This window comes from Lissotriton vulgaris, chromosome 12 (assembly GCF_964263255.1).
Source record: "Lissotriton vulgaris chromosome 12, aLisVul1.2, whole genome shotgun sequence".
Classification (NCBI taxonomy): domain Eukaryota; kingdom Metazoa; phylum Chordata; class Amphibia; order Caudata; family Salamandridae; genus Lissotriton; species Lissotriton vulgaris.
In genome coordinates, this window is record NC_141700.1 from 680322158 (window position 1) to 680343268 (window position 21111).

Below are 21111 nucleotides of genomic sequence, written 5' to 3' on the forward strand. Positions count from 1 at the left end.
CAATATCCACGGACTCGATAATTCTCGCCTAGGTGCCTACTCCAATCATGGGTCCCACTCTGCAACTCTGGGCAATAGCTTGCTTAATCTCCACAACAGCCCCGAAAGCTCTGGGATGCCTGGCTTACCTTGGGGGTGCCCAGTAGAGGGCATCTCACAGGGAAAGCCAGGAAGGGTTCCACAGCGGTATACAGCGCCAGGATGCCTGAAAGGTTATAGTGCGCTTTACAAGTATACATACATTTACTTCAAATTGAACAAAGACAAAGGAAGCCTTAAATTACTAGGAGCAGGACTTCGGCACAACAGCAACTGATTTGTATACATTACATCAACAATAGTTTTTGTACCACAGCCTGAGACAAGGATGCACTTTGGTACATTCATGGCACATTAAGTGATACAACCTTAGCATTTTCAAGTGTTCGATCAACTTGCAAACCCAAACATCTGAGGTGATAACCCATCAATGAAGTATGCAAAAGGCATCGCTTAAAACAGACAAGTTAGGCTTCTTTCTAATAGCAGGGCCACTCAGCCACTCGGACAAAACCATACTAGACCTTCTGTTCTCACGGAACACAGACCTGAACAACTAGACCAGCAACCTCACTCTGTCCAATCACACTGGTGTTGAATTCCTCATAAATGGCAAGCACAATAAAGCATGTCTAACAGCATCAGGACCAGCAGTATCAAAAAAGAAACCTGCAACCTAAAAACAATGCCCCATGGTCTCAGCTCATCCACCATTCGATATCTGACAACAAGATCATAAACTTCTTCATATCAAAAGTCATGTTCTAACTGGACAAGCCCCCCCACCCCACACACACACACACATCGAATAGAAGCCACATGAATTCATTGGTTGAAAGAAATTTGCTTTAAGAAACGCAAGGGAAGACTATTGAGGAGATTAAACAGCCACAAATACATCCTGATCACAGTGAACATGAAACATGTTGGAATGCTTGCAAGATGGCTCAGCCAGCACCTGCTGTGACCAGGGTTTGCATTGTTGCAAGCCTAACACAAGCTTCCATATTTCCATCGGTGGTAAATGACGTAGTATTAAACTGGGTAACCAGTACATTTGGTATATAGTGTGTGTAGAAACTGCAGCAATGTTCTTCTAACAAGGTTGCTCTCACCAGATCAGTAAAGGCTGACTAACAGAATGTTGAAGCAGAGAATTTCAACAAATAAGTGTTTCAGAGAGACTTAAAATTACAACTATCACGGAGAAGTGGGTTCTGGGTCAGTATTTATCTGCCACATCCTAGCAACATTCTTCCATCACGAAACCGAATGTCTGTACAGAATATACTGAAGCATCAGCCACTTTAATGGACTCAACTCTAACCCCTATACCTCTCGCCCCTTCATGTTACAGGAAAATGTGTAAAGCCCAAAAATCCTTAAAAAAATCCTCATCGCCAGCTGCAATGGTACAGCCCTAAAGAAAGGCCCTTCAGCACTAGTATCAAGCATTACCAAACTTAATAACTTCACTGGCCCTGGGTGACTTATTCAATGTATAAAACATGTCGGCACGTAACTCCATAAATCGGGCTTCTTGCCACTTAATCACAGTACCAAACGTGCGCAACGTAAAACACTAATTTGCTTCACAACTTCAGTCCATTTCCTTGTTTTTCAGCAATTAAAGTTCCAAAGGTCCACTTAAGTAAGAATAGGATACATAAGCGAGACATTAAACTATTGGAAGATTGGAGAGTCTAAAAGAAGTTTCATTTATCGTAGCATGTTCATGAGTGTCAAATAACTCATTTGCCTAAGGAAGCCTTTCCTTCCCTCTATGCAGTTTTGAAGGTATAGCCTAGTATCCCATTATGAGCCTGCACGCAGTCTTCGGTCCTCGCAGACCGGGCTGTTAAAAGTCCCAAGAATATTCAAAGCTCGTATGGGAGGTAGATCCTTCAGATACCTTGCTCCCAAGCGCTGGAATAATCTTCCGCTGGAACTTCGGCTTGAACCTTCCGAAGTCCAGTTCAGAAAAAAACTTAAAACGCATCTTTTCAGCAGATAGCTTGGGTGGGAGGAGGGGGGACAGCCACTCCACTTGTCATAGCGCGGGGACACGCCAGTGGCGTAACCAGGCGCTTAATAAATGTCCATTAATAATAATAATAATAAGGTGGCACCCATTTGCGCAGGTGCAGAGGGTTTGCAGTCACCTGACATGTAGAATTTGAATTACTATTACCTAACAGAGTACGTACTGTCGGAACCGGTTTATGTTAGGCGTCTTTTACCAGTGCGGTTTAATCACGAGTTAAGGGTTAGTCCTTTTAATGGAAATGCAGTGCAGGTCTCAATCTTCGTTACAGATGAAAAAGAGGATGCAGAAAAAATAAAGGCAATGGATTTGGCACACTCGGACATTATTCCAACTGATCCTCGCTAATTTGTATCTGATCCTGCATTCATCATAAAGAAATGAAAACAATTTCCGTGTTTTTGTTTCCTGGGTAATTTAGTGTTCGCGAAAAGGAGATTAAAATAATAGATGAGATGCTAACAGAAACGTCAGTGTGAAATATGCATTTTAAAAATATGTGAAAAACATTGACCAAGTGATTTTTTTAAATGGTGCCAAAGACGTACAAGTATTTGTGTAACCAAAAACAGAAATGTTTTTATTCCAAAGAGAAAGGCTAACAGCAGAATGTTTTTCAAAAGTTGAGATATTGCCGCCTGTTAATATGGAGAAACGACGCTAAAATGTGTACTGTAGTATTTCTGGAATTAAAGAAACAAGACAAAGTGTTCGAAAGCAAACAAAGGGCATCATGCAAGGAGATGTTGACATAACGAAGCTATTTGTATCGAAATAGAAAAGTTGTGTTTCTAAACATGGAAAAACTTAACTTCTTCCAGGATTACGAGCAGGACATGTGAAACAGTCAAGGGCACGTTCTGCCACAACTTCCAGACATGCATACATTATATGTGCCAGATGAATCAATCTACTCCTATTTATAGATTGGCGTCTGCGAGCACCCCCGAGTCAGAGAGCGTTATTTCACTTTAGATCGTTATTTCACTTCAGTGCTGAAAAGAAGTCTGCAAATGCACAATAAACACTGAGAATTTCACATTATTATCGTTCCTTTTAGAAAACGCGGCAAAGGCTTCTTGCTGCGTAAGCTAAGTGGCCAGCAGCGCCATTTAATACTTTTAACTTAATAGCATGAAACGAGTTTTCCTCCCTCCGAAGGTCAAATGAGAAGCATTTAGCTTCAGAGCAAACACAACAAGATGATGGACGGAGTGCTGAAACTTTTCAAACAACCACCCCCAGTCAAGAGACCTGGGTTAAATCTGTTGTTCCTTGGTTCACCATTCCATCCTTGGTTGGACCCCGCCATATGCAAATCAGATCTGGTCTCTGCTCACTGTGGGAACAGTCCAACCTGAACTGCCAGGCCAGGTCCTCCCGGGAACAGAGGTATACAACGTTTACCACGCATTTTTTACCACGTACTACACTTACAACGCAGGCATTACCACGCATACCATTACAACGCATAGCGCTGGGGGGTGCTCTAGGATAGGGAATAAGTTTAATTTTATATCCGACACCTTCCCGAGTATCCACGGGGACTGGAGTTGGAATATAAAATTATACTTACCACTATCCAGCACCTCAAAGCGCTATGCGTTGTAACTGTATGCGTTGTAAATACCGCGTTGTAATGGTATGCGTGGTAATGGTATGCGTGGTAATAGTATGCGTGGTAACGTCATACATCCGGGAACAGAGCCAAGCATCCTGGAATGGTTTCTGGTTATCACCCTCCTCAGCCAGGATAGCTTAAATTCAGTGGCACAGTGGGCAAAGGACCCACATCTGGGCATATCCTTGGCAATGTAGAGTTAACATAAACACAAGATGAGAGGCAGAGTGCTGAAACCTTCCAAACACTCACCCCCAGCAAAGACATCTGGGTTAAATCCATTGTTCCTTTGTTCACCATTCCATCCTAGGTTGGACCCAGCTTTATGCAAATCAGTCTTGTCTCTGCTCCCTATGGGAACAGTCCAGCCTGAACTCCAGGCCAGGTCCTCCCTCAGCCACACTGTTCTCATAGGAAGCAGGGTTAAGTCTGATTTGCGTATTGCTAGGTCCAAACTGGAATGGCGTGGCATGCAAAAAAATATGGAATTAACCCGGATCTGTGACTGGGGATGACTGTTTGATTTGTACAGCATTCCGTCCATCATCTGTTCTTTTTGAATTTTCTGCCCTGAAGTGGGAAGGGAATGTCCAGACGTTGGTTCCGTGCTCGCTATGCTAGCAGATTCAAGCTAGCCTGGCTGCTGATGGGTGATACCCCAAAACTGGAATCAGGATGCTTGTTTCTGGTCCAGTGAGGACCTGGCCTGGCAGTTCGGGCTAGGCTGTTCCTATAGGGATCAGGGTCAAGACTGATTTGCATATGAAATGGCATGCAAAAAAAAATTATGAGTTTAACCCACATCTGTGATTGGGGTGAATGTTTGATTTATTCAGCATTCCATCCATCTGTTCATTTAGCCTCTGAAGCAGTGCGTTGCACAACGGAATCTTCTAACGGAATGCAGAGGAGAAGTGGGAGCCCCTCTCAGCTGACTAGACTAGGGAAGGGCAGAACTTTGTGGAATCTCACAGAGTTATTTATGTAACTTTGTGGAATTCCTCTGAGTAAAACACTGCTAGTTCTGCCCACTCCTACTCATTATTTGCTTCACATGTGACTGAAATGCAAAGTGGGAGCTGCCCTGACTATGGGTGACTATGACTATATGCACAGAGCCAGTTTTAGCGCTTGTGGCATCTGGTGTGATCAGTTTCCTTTGAAACCCCTCACCCCACACCACCACAGAACACAAATCAAATTGTGCATTTTTCTTAGGCGCGATCCATACTTCCACTGCTGTATGATCACTTAACTTTCCATAGAATCATATTATCAATTAATGTGGCCACAGTCTCCAGAGCTCCCAGTCATGCAGTTGGCACTTGCTCCATCGGGTCTCCCTAACATAGAAAGGGTGGAGATGAGAAGAATGAGTGCAAGACAGGATGGAATATAGAGAGCGGGGGAACTTCGGAGCATATGAGAACAATGCCATCACACTCAACTCTGCGGAGAGGCCAAGAACTGAGTGAGCATGTAGTCTGGATACAGCAGTGATCCAGTGGCAGACACTATTAGAAACTCGTACTGGCTCCGGCATTAAACTAGAGCCCTTAGTCAAGAAATATACCACATATACTTGCGCTAGTTTGAAATAGAGTCCCATAAAACGACGAGGGAAGGGGTAATTCAGACAGGTATATCCCAATTAGCTTATTCCACATACGTCAGAGCATCTTCTGACTGGGATCCAGGGTTATACATGAGTGGGACGGGAGGACGTGAACTTGAATAATGTTTAGATCATGAATTCCCACTTTCTCTTCACTTCTTTGGTTCTCAATCAAGTTCTGTCCTAACAATATCATGGTCCCCATCTTTCCTAATTTAATCAGCCTTTCCATTTCCTACATCTTGCCAAGGATGGCACCCCGTTCAGAGATCTCTCCAGGGATCCCTTTTGGTTTTCTGACTTGTTGGTCTTTCCTAATCTACCTTCGATCTTTCCTCATAGTACACAAGGGCATATTAAAGCAGATACTTGGGTATGGTAGCTAACTAAAGATCACAGGTAGATAAGATTGTTAGTTAGTCCTAGCCCTTTATCTTGACCTGCATGTAGCTCAGAACGTGCTGTAAATTAGCTGCAAGACAACAATTGTATTGTTGTATCTATCTCCCAAACAATTAGACAAAATAAGTAATATTGGAAAACTCATGAACAATATTGTGGTAATAGATGGAAGGATGATGCCCTCGAGTGCTAGAAGTGAAGAGGAAACCAATGAGATGTGGAGAATAAAATTAATTGACCTGTTAAAATGTTTGAGACGATGATATGCAAGCAAGGCGTGTATTATATTCTCAAATATGCACATTTTCAGTCTTGTTTGGACCACTATACAGTGGGGTTTTAAATTTGCTACTGGGCGAGCTCACTTTTTAACATTTGCAAATCGGGAGAGAATAGTGTGAAAACACCAGGACACGTCACTGCTCCCTCGTGGATGGTTTACAACTTCCCCACTTCAACACTCTCAAAACAGCAGAGAAGACACAATCAAAAGCTCTTTGTAAAATAAAATAAAAAGTTCTGGTCAGACAACTCGTTTATTTCTTTAGAGAATTGTTTTCTTCTCTCACTCGTCCAGGTACTAAGCCAGTTCTTAAAGATGATCAGCATTACTTCATTATCCCGGTGATCCATAATTGTCTTACCCAGGAACTGTGTCACCATCTTCAGACCTTCGCCTCTTCTTCCCCTGGTCTTCATTTTGAAGGGACAAGAAGACAGAGTCTTCTGGTTCGCTTTTGATTGTTTCAAACCTAAGAAAGGAGCCCAAAATTATTGATCGCATAAAAGGGTCAAATGTGGGGACAGACTCAGTACTGGGACAACCTATACATTTCAGTAATCTGTGAACCAGCTAATGATTCCGATACATTTCACCCAGAAAGAAAGGTCAGCAGTTATGCTTTAGAGTTTTACAGACCACATAATGACATTTCGGTGCAGCTTTTCTGGGGTAACTTTGCAGGAGAATATTTCCGTCCTTTTTTCTCATATTTCTAAAGGGACTTCCAAAAGGATGAAATTCTTATCTAACATTTCATTAACTCGCTCAGTGAGACAGTTTGGCTCCTGAAGACAACTTTAGACAATAAACCCATGGGGACATTTGATAAAAAGGACAAAGGTCTCCTCTTACACAGGTACAGCCATAAAAGGAGATTCTTACAAGCACCTTTCTGCTGTGGCTTCTTTCACATACTAGATGCTATCTGCTCTTAAAATGAGATTTGGCAACACCAATATGTCTGTCTTTGGCAAGATGTCGCAATGGTTATTTTGTTTTAAACAATATATTCCAAGCCTATTTCACAAAAATAAAACACTTCCATAAATGTTACTGTCTGAAAGAGACCTTTCTGTGCATGTGATATTTCTTTTGAGAGCAAAAAATACTAATCACTTACAATTTTATTAGAGTAGGTGGGATGCTTCATAGCGGGCAGGTTCGGCTATCTCATTTAGAAACTAATTTTAATATTAATGCACTTCAGAGGAAAAGGAGTCTTATCAGTGCAAAGACAATATACTGTTGGATTTGAATTACTACAACCATAAGACGTAAGTTAAACACCCAAATATGCATAAAATATTAAATACATACAAATGAATGGAAAGAAAAACGCTTGATGCCTTGGAGAAGTGTACCCAATAAATGTATCTGGGTGACTTTTCTCCCCCTCCCCGCTGAAATGGATTGACCCACTGTCCTATGCTGCGCAGAAGCAAAATGTGAATGACTGCTGAGCAGACCAATGAAAGAAGTGTGCTGACCACGAGCCCCTCTATACATGTATGTAGGTTTTTTTCTGTATGAATTGTATTGATTTATTGGGGAAGTGTACCCAACAAATCCACTTGGATGACTTATTTTCCTCCAACCTGCTTTAACGTGTGGCGACCCCAAGGATCTGCCTTGCCCCCTGGCCATTCAATATTTTAATAATCCTCCAGACACAACCAATCGTGGCCAGTTTCTCTTGTATGATGAGGATACCTAACCAAAGGCTTCAAGGATCCTGAGGGGATTCCCCTCACGCTCCCATAGGGATTTGTTTTTTTTATTAGTACATTCTGCCCTCTAGTGGCAGAATGTTCTAATAGCCTTATAGCCCTTCGTAGCTGGCTATACTGGCTATTAAAGTCCCTCTCCCTTGTTAAAGGCCCTCGCCTTCGGCTCGGGCCTTTAACGCTGGAAAGGGCCTTTAATAGCCGGTATAGTCCTCTACGACGGGCTATAAGGCTATAGTAAAAACGGAGATCATTTAGTTATGAACAGATCACTCCTCTTATTTATGATTTGACTGGTCTCCCTTATTGGAAGCGCCCATGGCACATGTTCAGTCAGCCAGATACAAATATCTAGTAGTCATACTCTATCACAAGCTACGCGTTTATCTACAGGTACTTACAGTGGCAAATAAATGCACATTTTCGACTGTACAATCTTTAAAAACATTGATCCCTTTCCTACTTTGAAGTTCTTAAAACCATTGATTCAAGCAGTGTTTTTATAAAACTTCATATTGTGGCACAAGTTACCGGAATCGCCCTCCGAAATACCTGTAGAAGATGCGAATCACAGAAAACGCAATGAGATAATGGACAGCACTGAAACCTTTCAGACACTCACCCCCCAGTCACAAATCTGGGTTGAATCCATCATTCTTTTGATCTCTTCGCCACCCCAGCTCAGACCCAGCCTTATGCAAAATCAGTCTTGACCCTGTTCCTAATGAGAACAATTGAGTCCGAACTGCCAAGTCTTCCCTGGACCAGAAACAAGCAACCTGGGACCGGTTTAAGGGTAAAACCTTCATCAGCCAGGCTACCTTGAATTCAATGGATGATGAGAATCATGTAAACGAGATCTATTAGAATGGTCATTAGCCTCAGGTAGTCCAACCACATATCTTGATACCATACTCCGCTCGGATGCCTGCCAGTACCAGGGTCATACAGTTTAGAGGCCAGTTTGGAAAGCTCTTCATGGGATTTCTCCTTCAGACTTGTCAAAACTATTTTATTTCATCCCACCAGATCTTTAAATTCTATGGCTGATCCCAGATTGATGACTGAGGAATGGCATTTGGAGAATACTGGGGCAAGCTACTGAGCTTGCCACGTAGCAATTTATGAAATCTTCCTTCACTTTGACATCTACTTATTCCAGTTTTAAAAGTAAATTCAAACAGCATCTGCTAAACAGGTCTGTCATGAGAAGTACTACCTTGTCTTAAGGCTGTTATGGTTTACAGCCTTTACTGCATATTTAAATTGTGATGCTTTATGTTCTTCTTCTATTTCATTTTGATTATCACTTGATGCTTTGGAATCTCAAAACTGGAATGTGTTCTGACATTTGCGAGTGGTATTAAAAACAAATTCAAAATACATGAGGCTGGTGAGTCAAAAACTATGTTAACCGGACCTAAAAACGTCAGGTTCCATTCTAATGCCTGACAAATACCGCTTCTGAAACCAGCACCTCAGTAGGATCTAAAATGGAGGCGGCATCTCCGGAACATGGTCAATTGATTGCCAACACTTCCAATGTATAGCTTACATGGTCTGTTACAGAGACTCTTGATGTATGCTATGCCCTTTTTCTCGTGAATGACGAGACCAAATTGGAATTAAAGTTAGGTAACCCTTTCTATTTTCTAACTATGGCCCTGAAAAGAAAAAATTATATATATTTCATTTCTTTATTTTACACAGGACATCTACGGCACTCGAGTTGTATCATCATTGAGAAAAGCCTTTCAGAGTACGCATGGCACTGGTCAATTGGGGTGGACTTTGCCTGATCAGAAAGCAGCTAATCATTCACTTCCAGGTCGACTCTTTCCTGCTTCACATAAATAGATGCAACTCCAGGGGCGTAGGGTACCACTAGTGCAGCCGATACAATGCGCTGTGGCCTAGAGATATGGGTGGGGATAGTCTGCCCTGCACCACCTGATGCTATTTCAGAGGCTGCCTTTTCCGATTTTTTTTGTTTTATTTTTAGATGTATGTACTATACCAAAAACAGGAATTGTGTGCACAGAGTCCAATGAGTCCCCAAAAGTATTGCAGAGGCTACAGTAGATAATACCTTGCTCTAAGTTTAGTGGTAGCTGGGCTGAGCAGTTAGGCTTATCAGAGGGTAGTGGGAATGCATTTGGTGTACATACTCACACAAGGCAGGAACACAACCTCAATGACTGACTCCAGACCAATGGTTTGTAGAAAAAATATTACTTTTGTTACTTTTATTTCTAGGAACCAAGTTGGACTCCATTACAAGTAAGTACTTGTATACAATACTTTCAAATTAATGGCAATAGGTTTGTAGATCATTAAACAATACTGTACATGTGCAAGAAATGCTTTTCAAAACAAAGATACTTTGTTTTCAGGATCACACTTGTAACAATGCAGTGAGAGACCAATGCAATCCGAATGGAAAAATATAGGTGAGTAACTTGCAGGTAAGTAAGCTGGTCCCAAATTCAGTCTCCGGAGGTTTGGGTCAACATTGTGCCAGGGTCTGTCCAAGGTAGGTACTGCACCTCCAGTGGCACTGGGAAAGCCGGATGCAGATGTCACTGGGCTCAATCTTATCCTATAGAGGCTGGGGGTGACTTTAAGATGCACCGTTTACAGGTAAGTACTTGTGGGTCAGGAACACAGGCCCTGTGGGCTAAGATCAGCACTATCAGGGCCATCAAATAACACCGACTGCACCACCAGTGGCACTGCGGCATGCATGTGCAGAGTGAAAAGGCCGTGTCGGGGAGGCTCTGTTGAAATTAATGGAGATCCTTGGTAGTGGAAAACGGCTACAGGCTCTATTCAGGAGGTTGGCTAAAGGAATCCCATTACTGTAGAGGTACGTTGGATAGTGGGGGGGATGCGGAGACAATGTTGGTTGGTCACACCAAGGCTGGGGGGCTGCAGGCGAAGGGGTGTCTTTTGGCGTCCGGTTTTCTCAACAGCTCCGGTCGCAGTCAGGGGAGACCCTTCAGGTTGAGGCTACAGGTGTCTGGGGGGTTGTTAAGAGGGGTCATACAACGCTGGATCCAAGGTCAGGATTTACGGGGAGATTTCACTGGGTAAGTGGGCCACCTGGACTCGGGCTGTGGGCTTCTGGTGCAGAGTGGTGCAGATCCGCCTGGATCCAGAGTCCTTGTGTTGGTTTCTTGGCTGGACAAATCCAGTGTACGCGGGAGACAAGAGTCTTTGTCGAAGACAGCACATGTCTTCCATGGTTCTTGAGGTTGCTGGCTGTGGGCCACACCGGTTTCCGGAAGCAAGGTCACCGGAGAAGACAGGCTGCTGGTAGGGTTGGGGCCAAGTCAGTCTTCTCCACTGCTGCACAGCTCTTCGGTCCTTCTTAGGTCACTGAATCTGAGGAACACAGTTCAAGGGAGCCCTTAAATACTAAATGTAAGAGCGTTATTGAGGTTGGTGTAATAGCCAATGACTATTGTCCCCTAGGGTGACTATACCCTTTGGGTGCTGTCTTACTTTGGGAAGAGGGGCACATCCCTGTTCAATTTGGGCCTAATTCTCCAAATAGAGATGGAGAATTTCTAAGATCGGGGTTCACCTTAGCTCCTGGCAGCCCTATGGGTGTGCCAGGCTGAGGTGGACACTCCTACTCTGCTCACTAATTTCCACACCTGTCTTGCTGCGAAAGGTGGGCCATGAACAGGGGCGTGGGAATCTCCACTAGTTGGAGCTACCCAAATCAGCACATCACAAGGTGACAGCCTTTGATGCTCACTTTCAAGTTGTGCTATTTTTGACAGGGAGAGGTGTGAAGCACAACCACCCAGAGCAGGCTTTGTTCCTGACCTCCAAGCGCACAAAGACTCTCCATCTATGAGGTTAGAAACCTGTCTGGTGGGGGCTGGCTCGTGGGGGCTGCTCAGCCAATACACTAGAAGTTGGTCGTTTTGCAGGGGCATCTCTAAGATACCTTCTCAGTGTATTTTATAATAAATCCAACACTGGCATCAGTGGGGGTTTATTATGCTGTGACATTTGGTACTGAACTTCCCAGTTTTCAGTAAAGCATCATGGAGCTGTGGAGTTTGCAATGACGAACTCCCAGCCCATGTAACCAAAATTATTTCACTGCACTTGCAATGTCTGAATGGCACAGACACTGTAGGTGCATATTGCCCATTCAGCTATGCCCTCACCTGTGGTATGATGCACCCATCCCTAGGGCTGTAGGGCCAGCCAGAGGGGTGACTTAACCATGCCACAGGTAGTGCTGGGGGCATGGCACACAGGGATGTGTGCCATGTTGACTCTTCAGTTTTGTTTGCACCAAAACACCCAATCTGTGTGTGGGTGTTAAGGTGAGAAGTTTTTGAGGGTAGCAGAATAAATACTTCAGCCCTCAGAGGCCCTCTCTAGCCACAAGGCCCTTGGTACAAGATGTACTTTTTAGAAGGGACTTACATGTGGCCCAGAGGTGTGCCAATTGTGGAAACAATGGAACGGTTTTGGGGAAAGAACAGGGACCTAGTTAGCAGAGTCCCAGCACACAGTCAAGTTTACATTACGGTATCTGGTAAAAAGGTAGGGGGTAACCATGCAAAAGGGGCACTTTTACACCTACACAGTTTAACACCCAGATACAGCAAAAAGCAATTAATGATGGCCGGTGCTTTCCACTGCACAGCAGCAGGTGTTACTTCATTTTCATTAACTTGATTAACATGAGCTTTTTTGCTAAAATCTTAAAATTATGTAGATAATGATGTAACAAGTGGCAAATGCAAATCCACAATGATGCCCAAGCCTTCGCCAAAGAATTTTTCAAGGAATTCCTAGTTCATACAGTTGCTTCTCAGCAACAACCAGTAACCTTGATCAGCAGGAGGCTACATCCCAAGAAACAGGTGGAGTGCAATTAAGTAAGCATTTAGGGTGGTCTTAGTACTGAAGAAATGAAAATCTTACTTGTTTTGGACTTACTTCTGACTTCAGTCCACAAACACCTCAGATGGCTGATGCAAATGCAGGGATGAGAATCCCAAACTTATGAGGTGATTAACATCCCTACAGTGAATGGACTTTCCGGTGGTAGATCACCCTGGGGCTGACCACACTAATGACAACTGTCTTTCCAGGGTTTTCAGCCATAGTGTGGGAGGAACATATGGTTAAAAATACAATCTCTTGTGTGGTATTCCCCCAGATTTTTGTCTTCTCTTACTGAACCCATTTATGTTGACCCTAAGACTCTGCGCACTTTACTTCTGCTAACCAGTGATAAAGTATGTGTGATCTCTTCTATTAAACATGTTAAAATTGGCATACCCCTAATTGGCACATTTATTTACTTGCAGGTCCCTTCTAAATGGTACCAAATGTTTCTAAGACCTGTTAATTAAATGTCGCTATTTGCTGCAGAACTCATTGAGGCACCCACTAAAGTAGCACTCTAAAACATGTCTCCAGGCCTGCCACTGCAGTCTTGCCATGCAGTTTTAAACAGCCATTTCGATGTGGAGTAACAAACATTTTTAAAAATCTAAACCTTCCGTTTTAATACTTATAAGTCACTCCTACGGTAGGGCAAAAAGGCCTATAGAGCAGGGTACATAGTCTTTAAAAAATCAGGTATGTATGTTTAATATTTTGTGTGTCCTGGCAGTGAAAAACTTCCAAAGCCATTTTTCACAGTGGAAAGTAAGGCTCTCCCATAGGAAAACACTAGGGTACACTATAACAACTTATGAGCCCTTATGTGCAAATATTCAATATAAGGAATTGTAAATTGTGTCAAATAGAGGCCCAGTTTGTGATTCCTTAAATGGAATGTACAAAATGGATTTGAGGAAGTGGTCGCAATTTGTGCACCAACTTCTAACAAATCTATAGTTATTTTGAGACCTGGTCTATGTATTAAAAGGTTGCTTGTTAAAGTACCAATTCAGAGGGGGGTCGCAACTCGACCTACCTCAATAATATGCATGAAGTAGGTTGCACATTGAGACCCACAACGTCTCGCTGCAATAACTAGCATGGTGGCCCGCTTTGGTCAACAGACCACCATATATGTGAATATTTGTAAATAATTTTATTTAGCCCGTTTTCCTTAAAGTAAAACAGATGCATTTAAAAAAAAAAAAAGTGATAAACCTTTTTTAAGAGCAGACAGTCTTTTCATGGACGATGGCCTACTCATAAAAAATGTTTTTAACATTCACAAAGGGGAAGGTGTCCCAAAGGGACACTTTCACATTTACAAATGGCTCATTACCTTCTTTGAGAAGTTGGTAAAATATTAATGTTTTGCAACAGGATTTCGGTCGCAAATTATTAATGTACCCCTAGAGGAATCGGTATTTGGAAGGGACACCTTTAGCACGCCCCTTCCAAATACTGATTTGGTATCTATTCCCAAACCTAATTAGCAATTCTGTAAGTTTCTGTAGCAATAATGAATCGCTAATTGGGTTTCGTGAATTTAAAAATGCCACTTTGTGGTCAGAAAGGTTCAAATTTTTTTAATTGGAGTCTTACCGACCATTAATTGGAATGATACATGAGGGCCACAGTGCTAAATTTCAGTTTGGGAGCACCTAGAAAATTGTTTCTAGTATTTTAATAGTAATTTAAAATTCATTTTAATGGTCAATTCAGATTTTATATACATTTTTGGGGAAATTACACTTTTATAAAGTGGTTATGTTCCTGACTAAAACCAAAAGGGCCTTTATGTCGGAACCCAGTGTCACATGACTGGGGAGATGTAGATTAATCTCAGACAATGGACAAAATATCTGGCTGTGTGGAGGGAGACTCGGTCCTTGACAGGATTGTGTGGGGGTTGTGCCGAGCCCCTTTCTGAGCTTCAAAGGATGCCTGCCTTGTCACTGGCAGATAAAACACATTCCTAGGCCTGCCTCCCTTAGACGCTAGTCATGATGGCACCATAACATTTTTTTGGGAGTGGACAGATTTGCCTTCCACCCACAGGTTGCTACTGGGGATAAACGTGAACCCCAGAGACATCTCCTCAGGACACTACTGGACCTGTGAGGAATCCGAATAAGAACTCTCCTGCTGTCCTATGGGCCTAAAGGAAGTCTGGACCGGCTTGCCTAAAACCAGAACCCCCAAAGTGACTGCAAGGGTCATCTGGCTGACCTACTATTTGGGTTACATTGACAAATAAAGCTTTCTGGAGACTCTCGCTCTTCCCTGCTGAGCTGTTTCACCTGGGCCTCCATGCCCTCTGCTGGAGGGAGTCCTAACCCCCAAATGGTGCCCCCAGGTCTTGATCCTTGGCTGGTGTTACAGTACTCTTCCTGTCCACAAACTGCAAGAGGTGGGACTTAGAAACTTTACTGGAAGTCAAATCTCCTTCAGCGAGGCAAACCAGCCAGGTTATTTGATTGCAGCCCTGGTCTCCAAGTCTAAACTAGGCCTGGGCGGTAAATTCCATTCCCCTTGTGGAATTTGGGTCATTTCGCGTTCTGCAGAGAACGCAAAATAGTTAAAAATTCCTCAATCCGCGGCTTTGCAGTGTTTTTTGCTTGTTTGCGCTTTCAAAATGCGTGTTCCAAAGATATTTCTCCCCGAGCACGCAAACAGCATTCTTGAACAGGAAAAAAGCATTGCGAATGGGCGGAACAAGCAATTCTGCGTGTTCGCATATCTTTTGCGTGCTCGCAGAGATTTTTTTACCATTTCGGGGAGCTATGCTAAGTGCGACTATGCAAATTTTGTCCACCCCTAGTCCAAAGACATAGGCGTTCATCAAGACCCACTCAGAGCCAAAGCCAATCTAGGTTGAGGTCTTCCTGGGGATGGACTCTGGACTTCGCACACTCAGAGCATTTCCGCCTTTGTCAACAACTGTTCCCGGACCTCGTGCTTCAACAGTCAGCTTTTAAACCCAGCATTGGATTCAGCTTACCCCATTAACAACCACTTTTTCCCCATAAAAGGGCCCAAGTCAGAAGGGAACCATCCCACTGAGCAAACTTGATCCCTGTATCAGACAGGTAATACATTGCAGTCAGCCTTAACTTTTTACTTTGACCTGGTTTAGCGTGACCAGATAACTGCAGTTATATGCTTTTTGGCACAATTTGAATTAAAACTTTTAGAATCTCATAGCGGGATGGGGAGGGTTGGCTAATGCCCGTAAGATATAACGACCTAAGACCAGAGCCCCACACTAACACAAATGAATGCCAGTTTCTCACACATGGTGTCACAGAAGACCACAACATAACCCAACAAGTTAATCAGCTTTTACTCCGGACACAGACAGAACCCTCACCCAAACCGCTAAGCGCTCTAGGTCAGCCCACTTTTGGCTAAAATGGCACTTTGGCTTACCACACCTAGGCCTTGAGCTCTTTATCGAGGCCTTGCAGTCTGGCAGGCTTGACATCACAGCTCTATCAACTATAACAGCACTTTCACTCATTTCCGTGCAGCCTGACTGCTTCCTTGTGATCTCCTGACTTTGAAGGGGAACTCTCTGAAGTACAACTGATTATCTAGTCTGACCCACAATCAAGCCTTCAAAAACTTTGCTCCTTATCCCTCAAGACTATTCTTTGCTACTAAAATGTTAACCTTTGGCAGATTCTACCCTTGAGCAGAACTTGTGCAGACCTTACTAATGAATTGCTAAATTTTTTAAACCACAGAATAAGTGACCCTTGGCTATTTTCCATCGGCTAAGGCAAAGCATAAAGACAGTTAACATACCAGAAAGCAGGTCTAAGACATACAAAACCAGACCACCAACTTCTAGAGTCTCTGATCAAAGGGAAAGCAGATAACGCTAGCAATGTGGACATTATCCTTCAGAAACTGAACTCTCCATGATCTTACACAGTGTACAAAATCAAATACGGAAAGCCTTCAAACTGAATTGTTGGGTCTGAGAAATGTTGCTAAAATCCTATCTAACAAACTAGGAGAGGCAGAAGTGCAAATCAGTAAACCTGGAGACAATCAGATACATCTGGATAAAAAAAGAGAAAACAATTGCAATTAAATTTACTCTCTTGAGTAAGAAGATATGAAACTTGGAGACAGGAATAGAAGAGGTAACTTCTGGAGTTTTGTACTTCCAGAACATTCAGAAAAGGAAATAGAATCCTGCATTGCTTTGAGATGTGAATACCAAAGACACTTGGAATTTTGTTCACAAAAGATTTCAAAATTGAGGGCCCATAGGATTCCCACTAGAATATTATTCTCTCAAGACCGCCAGCAATTGGGAAGAAGAACTTACTAAACTTCAGGCAGGACCTCAGATCACTGAACAGCTTTTCATTTGTAGGTCCAGTGAGATTAAGAACAACATATGATTGACACTTAAACTTTTGATCATCTGAAAGGCTTTGAGTTTTTCATAAAATAACTTACAAACTCTACAATGTATCATTAAAGCTAAGTAACGTTCCAGTTTACATACTATTACTAATCCGCTCTAATGTCCTAGGTTGAATTTATAAGGAGTTTATAAGGAGTCTTTAATGCTTCATTGCATGATGTATTTGTGCTGGTTATTTGCACTTTTTTTCATTCTATTTTGATGACGCTTACTTCATTCATTAGTAATACGCCAGCTCTACTATGTATTTTTCCACACCGACTCCCTCTGTATCCACAATTTCCATTTAACGTTCTCACTGTGCGAATATATATTATTCATTATTGTCCATTTTGTTCAAACACTAACTGAATTTTATCCATCGGTTTACAAAATCTGCACACACCATGCCCAACCTTTACATAGATGCTGGCAACTTCTTAGTTATATTAGCGGTTAAATATTATAGTTTTGCCATATAATGACCCTGGTATTCCACTCAAGGATTCCACTTTAGGGTTCTTATTTACAATTTAAAGCTACTATTTTCTTCTTTTTACTGTTTCGCGTGGACGTCGAGTCATTTCTTGAGATGATTTAGAGGCCTCCACTATTCCACATATCTTCCATGGGGTTCATGGAAGAATGGGTTTAATGTTTTTTTTGTCATATTTTTCCTGTACACAGCCAGGGGTACTACATATGTATCTTCCTGCTCTGGATTCCTTCTTACCCCTTTCTCTTCTTTCCTCTTTGCTACCAAACACCGTGCATTAATTCACATATTTTTCTGAGCCACTCTCTCTGGTTTTATAGGTGCCTACGATACCTTACAAAATTGGTCACCAGTAGTACTAGTCCATCAAGTTTTTCTCAATGTTTACTACTTACAAATACATTTTAAAATCCCATAGTTAAACACAAAATGCCTCAATCATCCAATTAAATGTAAGAAAAAAATAACAAATTCCACCACAAACTCCATGGTGACAGCATCTCACAGGATGAAAGCTGTAGATTTCTCCTCACACACCTTACCCGAGGTCATTTATAAAATTATATTGTTCACATATACACCCCCACTAATGATGATCCAGGTTTTTGAGTAAGCTTAATAAACAAACCTCTAACCTGCCAGAAGATAGTTACATAGTTTTAGGTGGGGGTAAAAACGGGGGATTCACTGCCACTTGATGCGGAAAGTGCCTTCGATAAGGTCTCCTGGGCATTCCTAACAACTAGTATGCATGCTTTTATTTAGACCCACGCTTCATCTGTATAGTGGTGTCTCTGTTATGAACCATCAGCTTGCATTAAAATAGACTGACAAGTATTGAAACCATTCTTACCCAAGTGACCAGACAAGGACGTAACCATCCCCTCTTCTATTCTTACTTACTACAGAACCACTACTCCATAATATCCACAATTCAGTAAGTTAGATACCCTTCTCATCTGTTACTCATAAAATGGCTGCCTGTGCAGATGATGTACTAATATTCTGATGCGAACAAGGCTTTTCCCAAAATGTTAGACTTCTTTTAATAATATGCATCTGTGTCCAGCTACTCCCTAAGAGAAAAATAAGCATTCCCACTTAATAGGCTAGGTATATCATATCTAGCCCAAGTCTCTAATCTAAAAGGGCAACCATATTGTTAAAGTATTTGGGATTGAAATAAAAATTAAAACAGGCATGGAGGAATCAAGAATCCATACTCAAACCACTCTCCTTTCCACAATTAAATGCATGCTAAATTTCATCACTTGGTGGGGACGTGTAGAAACAATCCAAATGGTGATAAACTAATCCCAAACTTCCTTTTGGAAAGATGGTTTTAAAAAACACATATTTTCCTACTCGCATTAAAAATGAATACATTTAAAGATGGAATCTGAATCCCAAATCTTTCTGAATACCAAACTGCATTCCTCGCCAGACAAGCTACCCACTGGGTACATTCAAAACTATCCTCTTGATCTCTTTTGCTTCATATTGAAGAAGGCTTGGTTAAACGGCCATCTATAAATCAATCATTTTTTGCAGGATGTTATGTACAACTATGTGCACACTGGTATGGCAATGATTTCCTGTCACCTGTGTCACTGCAAACAGCTTTTTCCAGGTAGTAGATAGTATGCTAAGTTCTGGTGTAATTATCCGTATTGCAACTTCAGTCACTACTTGTACAGTCAATAAGAAGAAAGACTCCTTTGACTCAGACCAAAGAGTATAGTCTGAATGTCTATCTTGTTTTTGTAGGATGTAATTTGTTTTCCTTTAAACTTTCTTTCTAGAGCTCTATAAACATTTAAATTGTAGGGACCGCAGACAGATGTGCAGACAGGCTTATGTAATTAATTGATGAAGGAATCAATGATTGATTAAGTCAAATTCCCGATGGAAACTTATTACATTGTGCCAGGAGTGCTTTCCAATGAAGTTATCCCCAGAGTATACCACTCCTTTGTTTTGAGCCTTGTAACCTTAATCATGCTAAGGGCACCTGCAACGGTAAGGGGCTATTCGGGTCTCCTTTAGCCTTAGAGACATTTGATTGGTGTAGGAGCTGTTTGACAACCGTAGCAGGCAATGTTACCTCCAATATTTTTTGTCTGTACACTCTTGTTTTACGCTGTGCGCAACTGCGGGTAGGCTTGCACTTTTATAGAGGTGACTTGGAGGAATTACTGCTTAGCAAATTTGCGTTTACTTGGTGCTACCTAGTATATTTTAATATTTTAAAGCATTTTACTCCACTTTATTTGTAAAAAGAAATCGTTTGGAGGAAATTTTGGAAGGGAAATCATGACAACATAGTTCTCCCCCATACACCTCTACGGTGTGAAAAAATGAAATGTAGAGACCATCAAATAGAAACATTCTAGAGTATGTCCATCAAAATAAATGTGACTGGATAATATCTGCATCTAAATTGCTAGGCCACAGAATGGTTTATTTGTGTACTTCTAAGAGCCACTGTGCCCAGAGTGCATGTGGAACCCTTCTCCACAACCAGTTACAGTGCTCAAAACACCTGCCCTGTAGGTACGCGTGCCTCAGAATACCTACCTTTTGGGTATTGTGTGTAGAAACAGTGAAACTGAAATATGGGTTGCACATTCCACAGGTCTCACACGGAGATGGCTTTGGCCATATAATGCAGCACATAAGAATTAACTTTCCGTCTATAAAACCTCTCCTCAATGGTTCACAAAAAGATGGTCTTCTCCGTTTCCTTCTTTCTCATTCGCCCTCTCTTTCTCTATCTACTTGTCTTCAAACTCTCTCATTTATTCTCACTTCAATGTTAGTTTCCTTTTTATCTACAGCTCCCAGTGTATATATCTTCCTCCCACCCACGCCGTTTATCACTCTGTACCTCACTCTCCTCTCACTTATGCTCACTCTGTCACTTTAACTTTGTATCTTACTAGTACACTTATTCACATACTAACCCATTACTTATCTCGCTGTCTCTAGCATTTTCAACCATGTTAGTGCCCTTTATTTTCTCACTAACTCTTTCTGGCTCCACAAATGACTCCATTGCTCAGAAATCAGTTATGTTAGCTCTCCCACCTTCGCTCTTTCTTCCTCTCTTTCTGCGAATCAGTCAGCCAAAAGATGTAAGCTTGGCAATAAACAGGCAACATACAAACATGAAGGAATGCGACTTTGGCATGACTGCTTGGCCAGGCCAACATGTCAGACCAAGCAGTCATGCGCACTTGGAGGGTGCAAACCCCTGTGCCTCCAACCCTGCACCCGCCCTAAACCAGCCCCAAACCTGCCAAAAATGAAATGTTAATAATTTTGTAATTTTATTTTCCTGCTCAAAGACCAGTGGGGAGACACTCCTCTGCCTTTGGAGAGCTGCCTCTGGGAGCAGTTTAGTAGCATCTAATGGCTTAAACCTAAATGGGCAAACATCCCAACACCACACACAGAGACTGATGGGAAGACGGAAAAACAATAACGGGAAAAAGGGAGTTCCTCAACACCTTGGCTGCGGCTGGAATTCCGCACCAGTGCTGACATT

At 42.2% G+C, this 21111-nt stretch overlaps 1 protein-coding gene across 1 annotated transcript in view; it reads right to left on the reverse strand.

Moving 5' to 3' along the window:
* LOC147677998 (DNA topoisomerase I, mitochondrial-like) overlaps positions 1-21111 on the reverse strand; it is a 1183590-nt gene that overhangs the window by 959061 nt on the left and 203418 nt on the right. The window contains exon 11 of the mRNA XM_086945880.1: positions 6366-6473. Within this exon, the coding sequence (XP_086802006.1) occupies positions 6366-6473 (108 nt within the window). The remainder of the gene's footprint in view (positions 1-6365; positions 6474-21111) is intronic.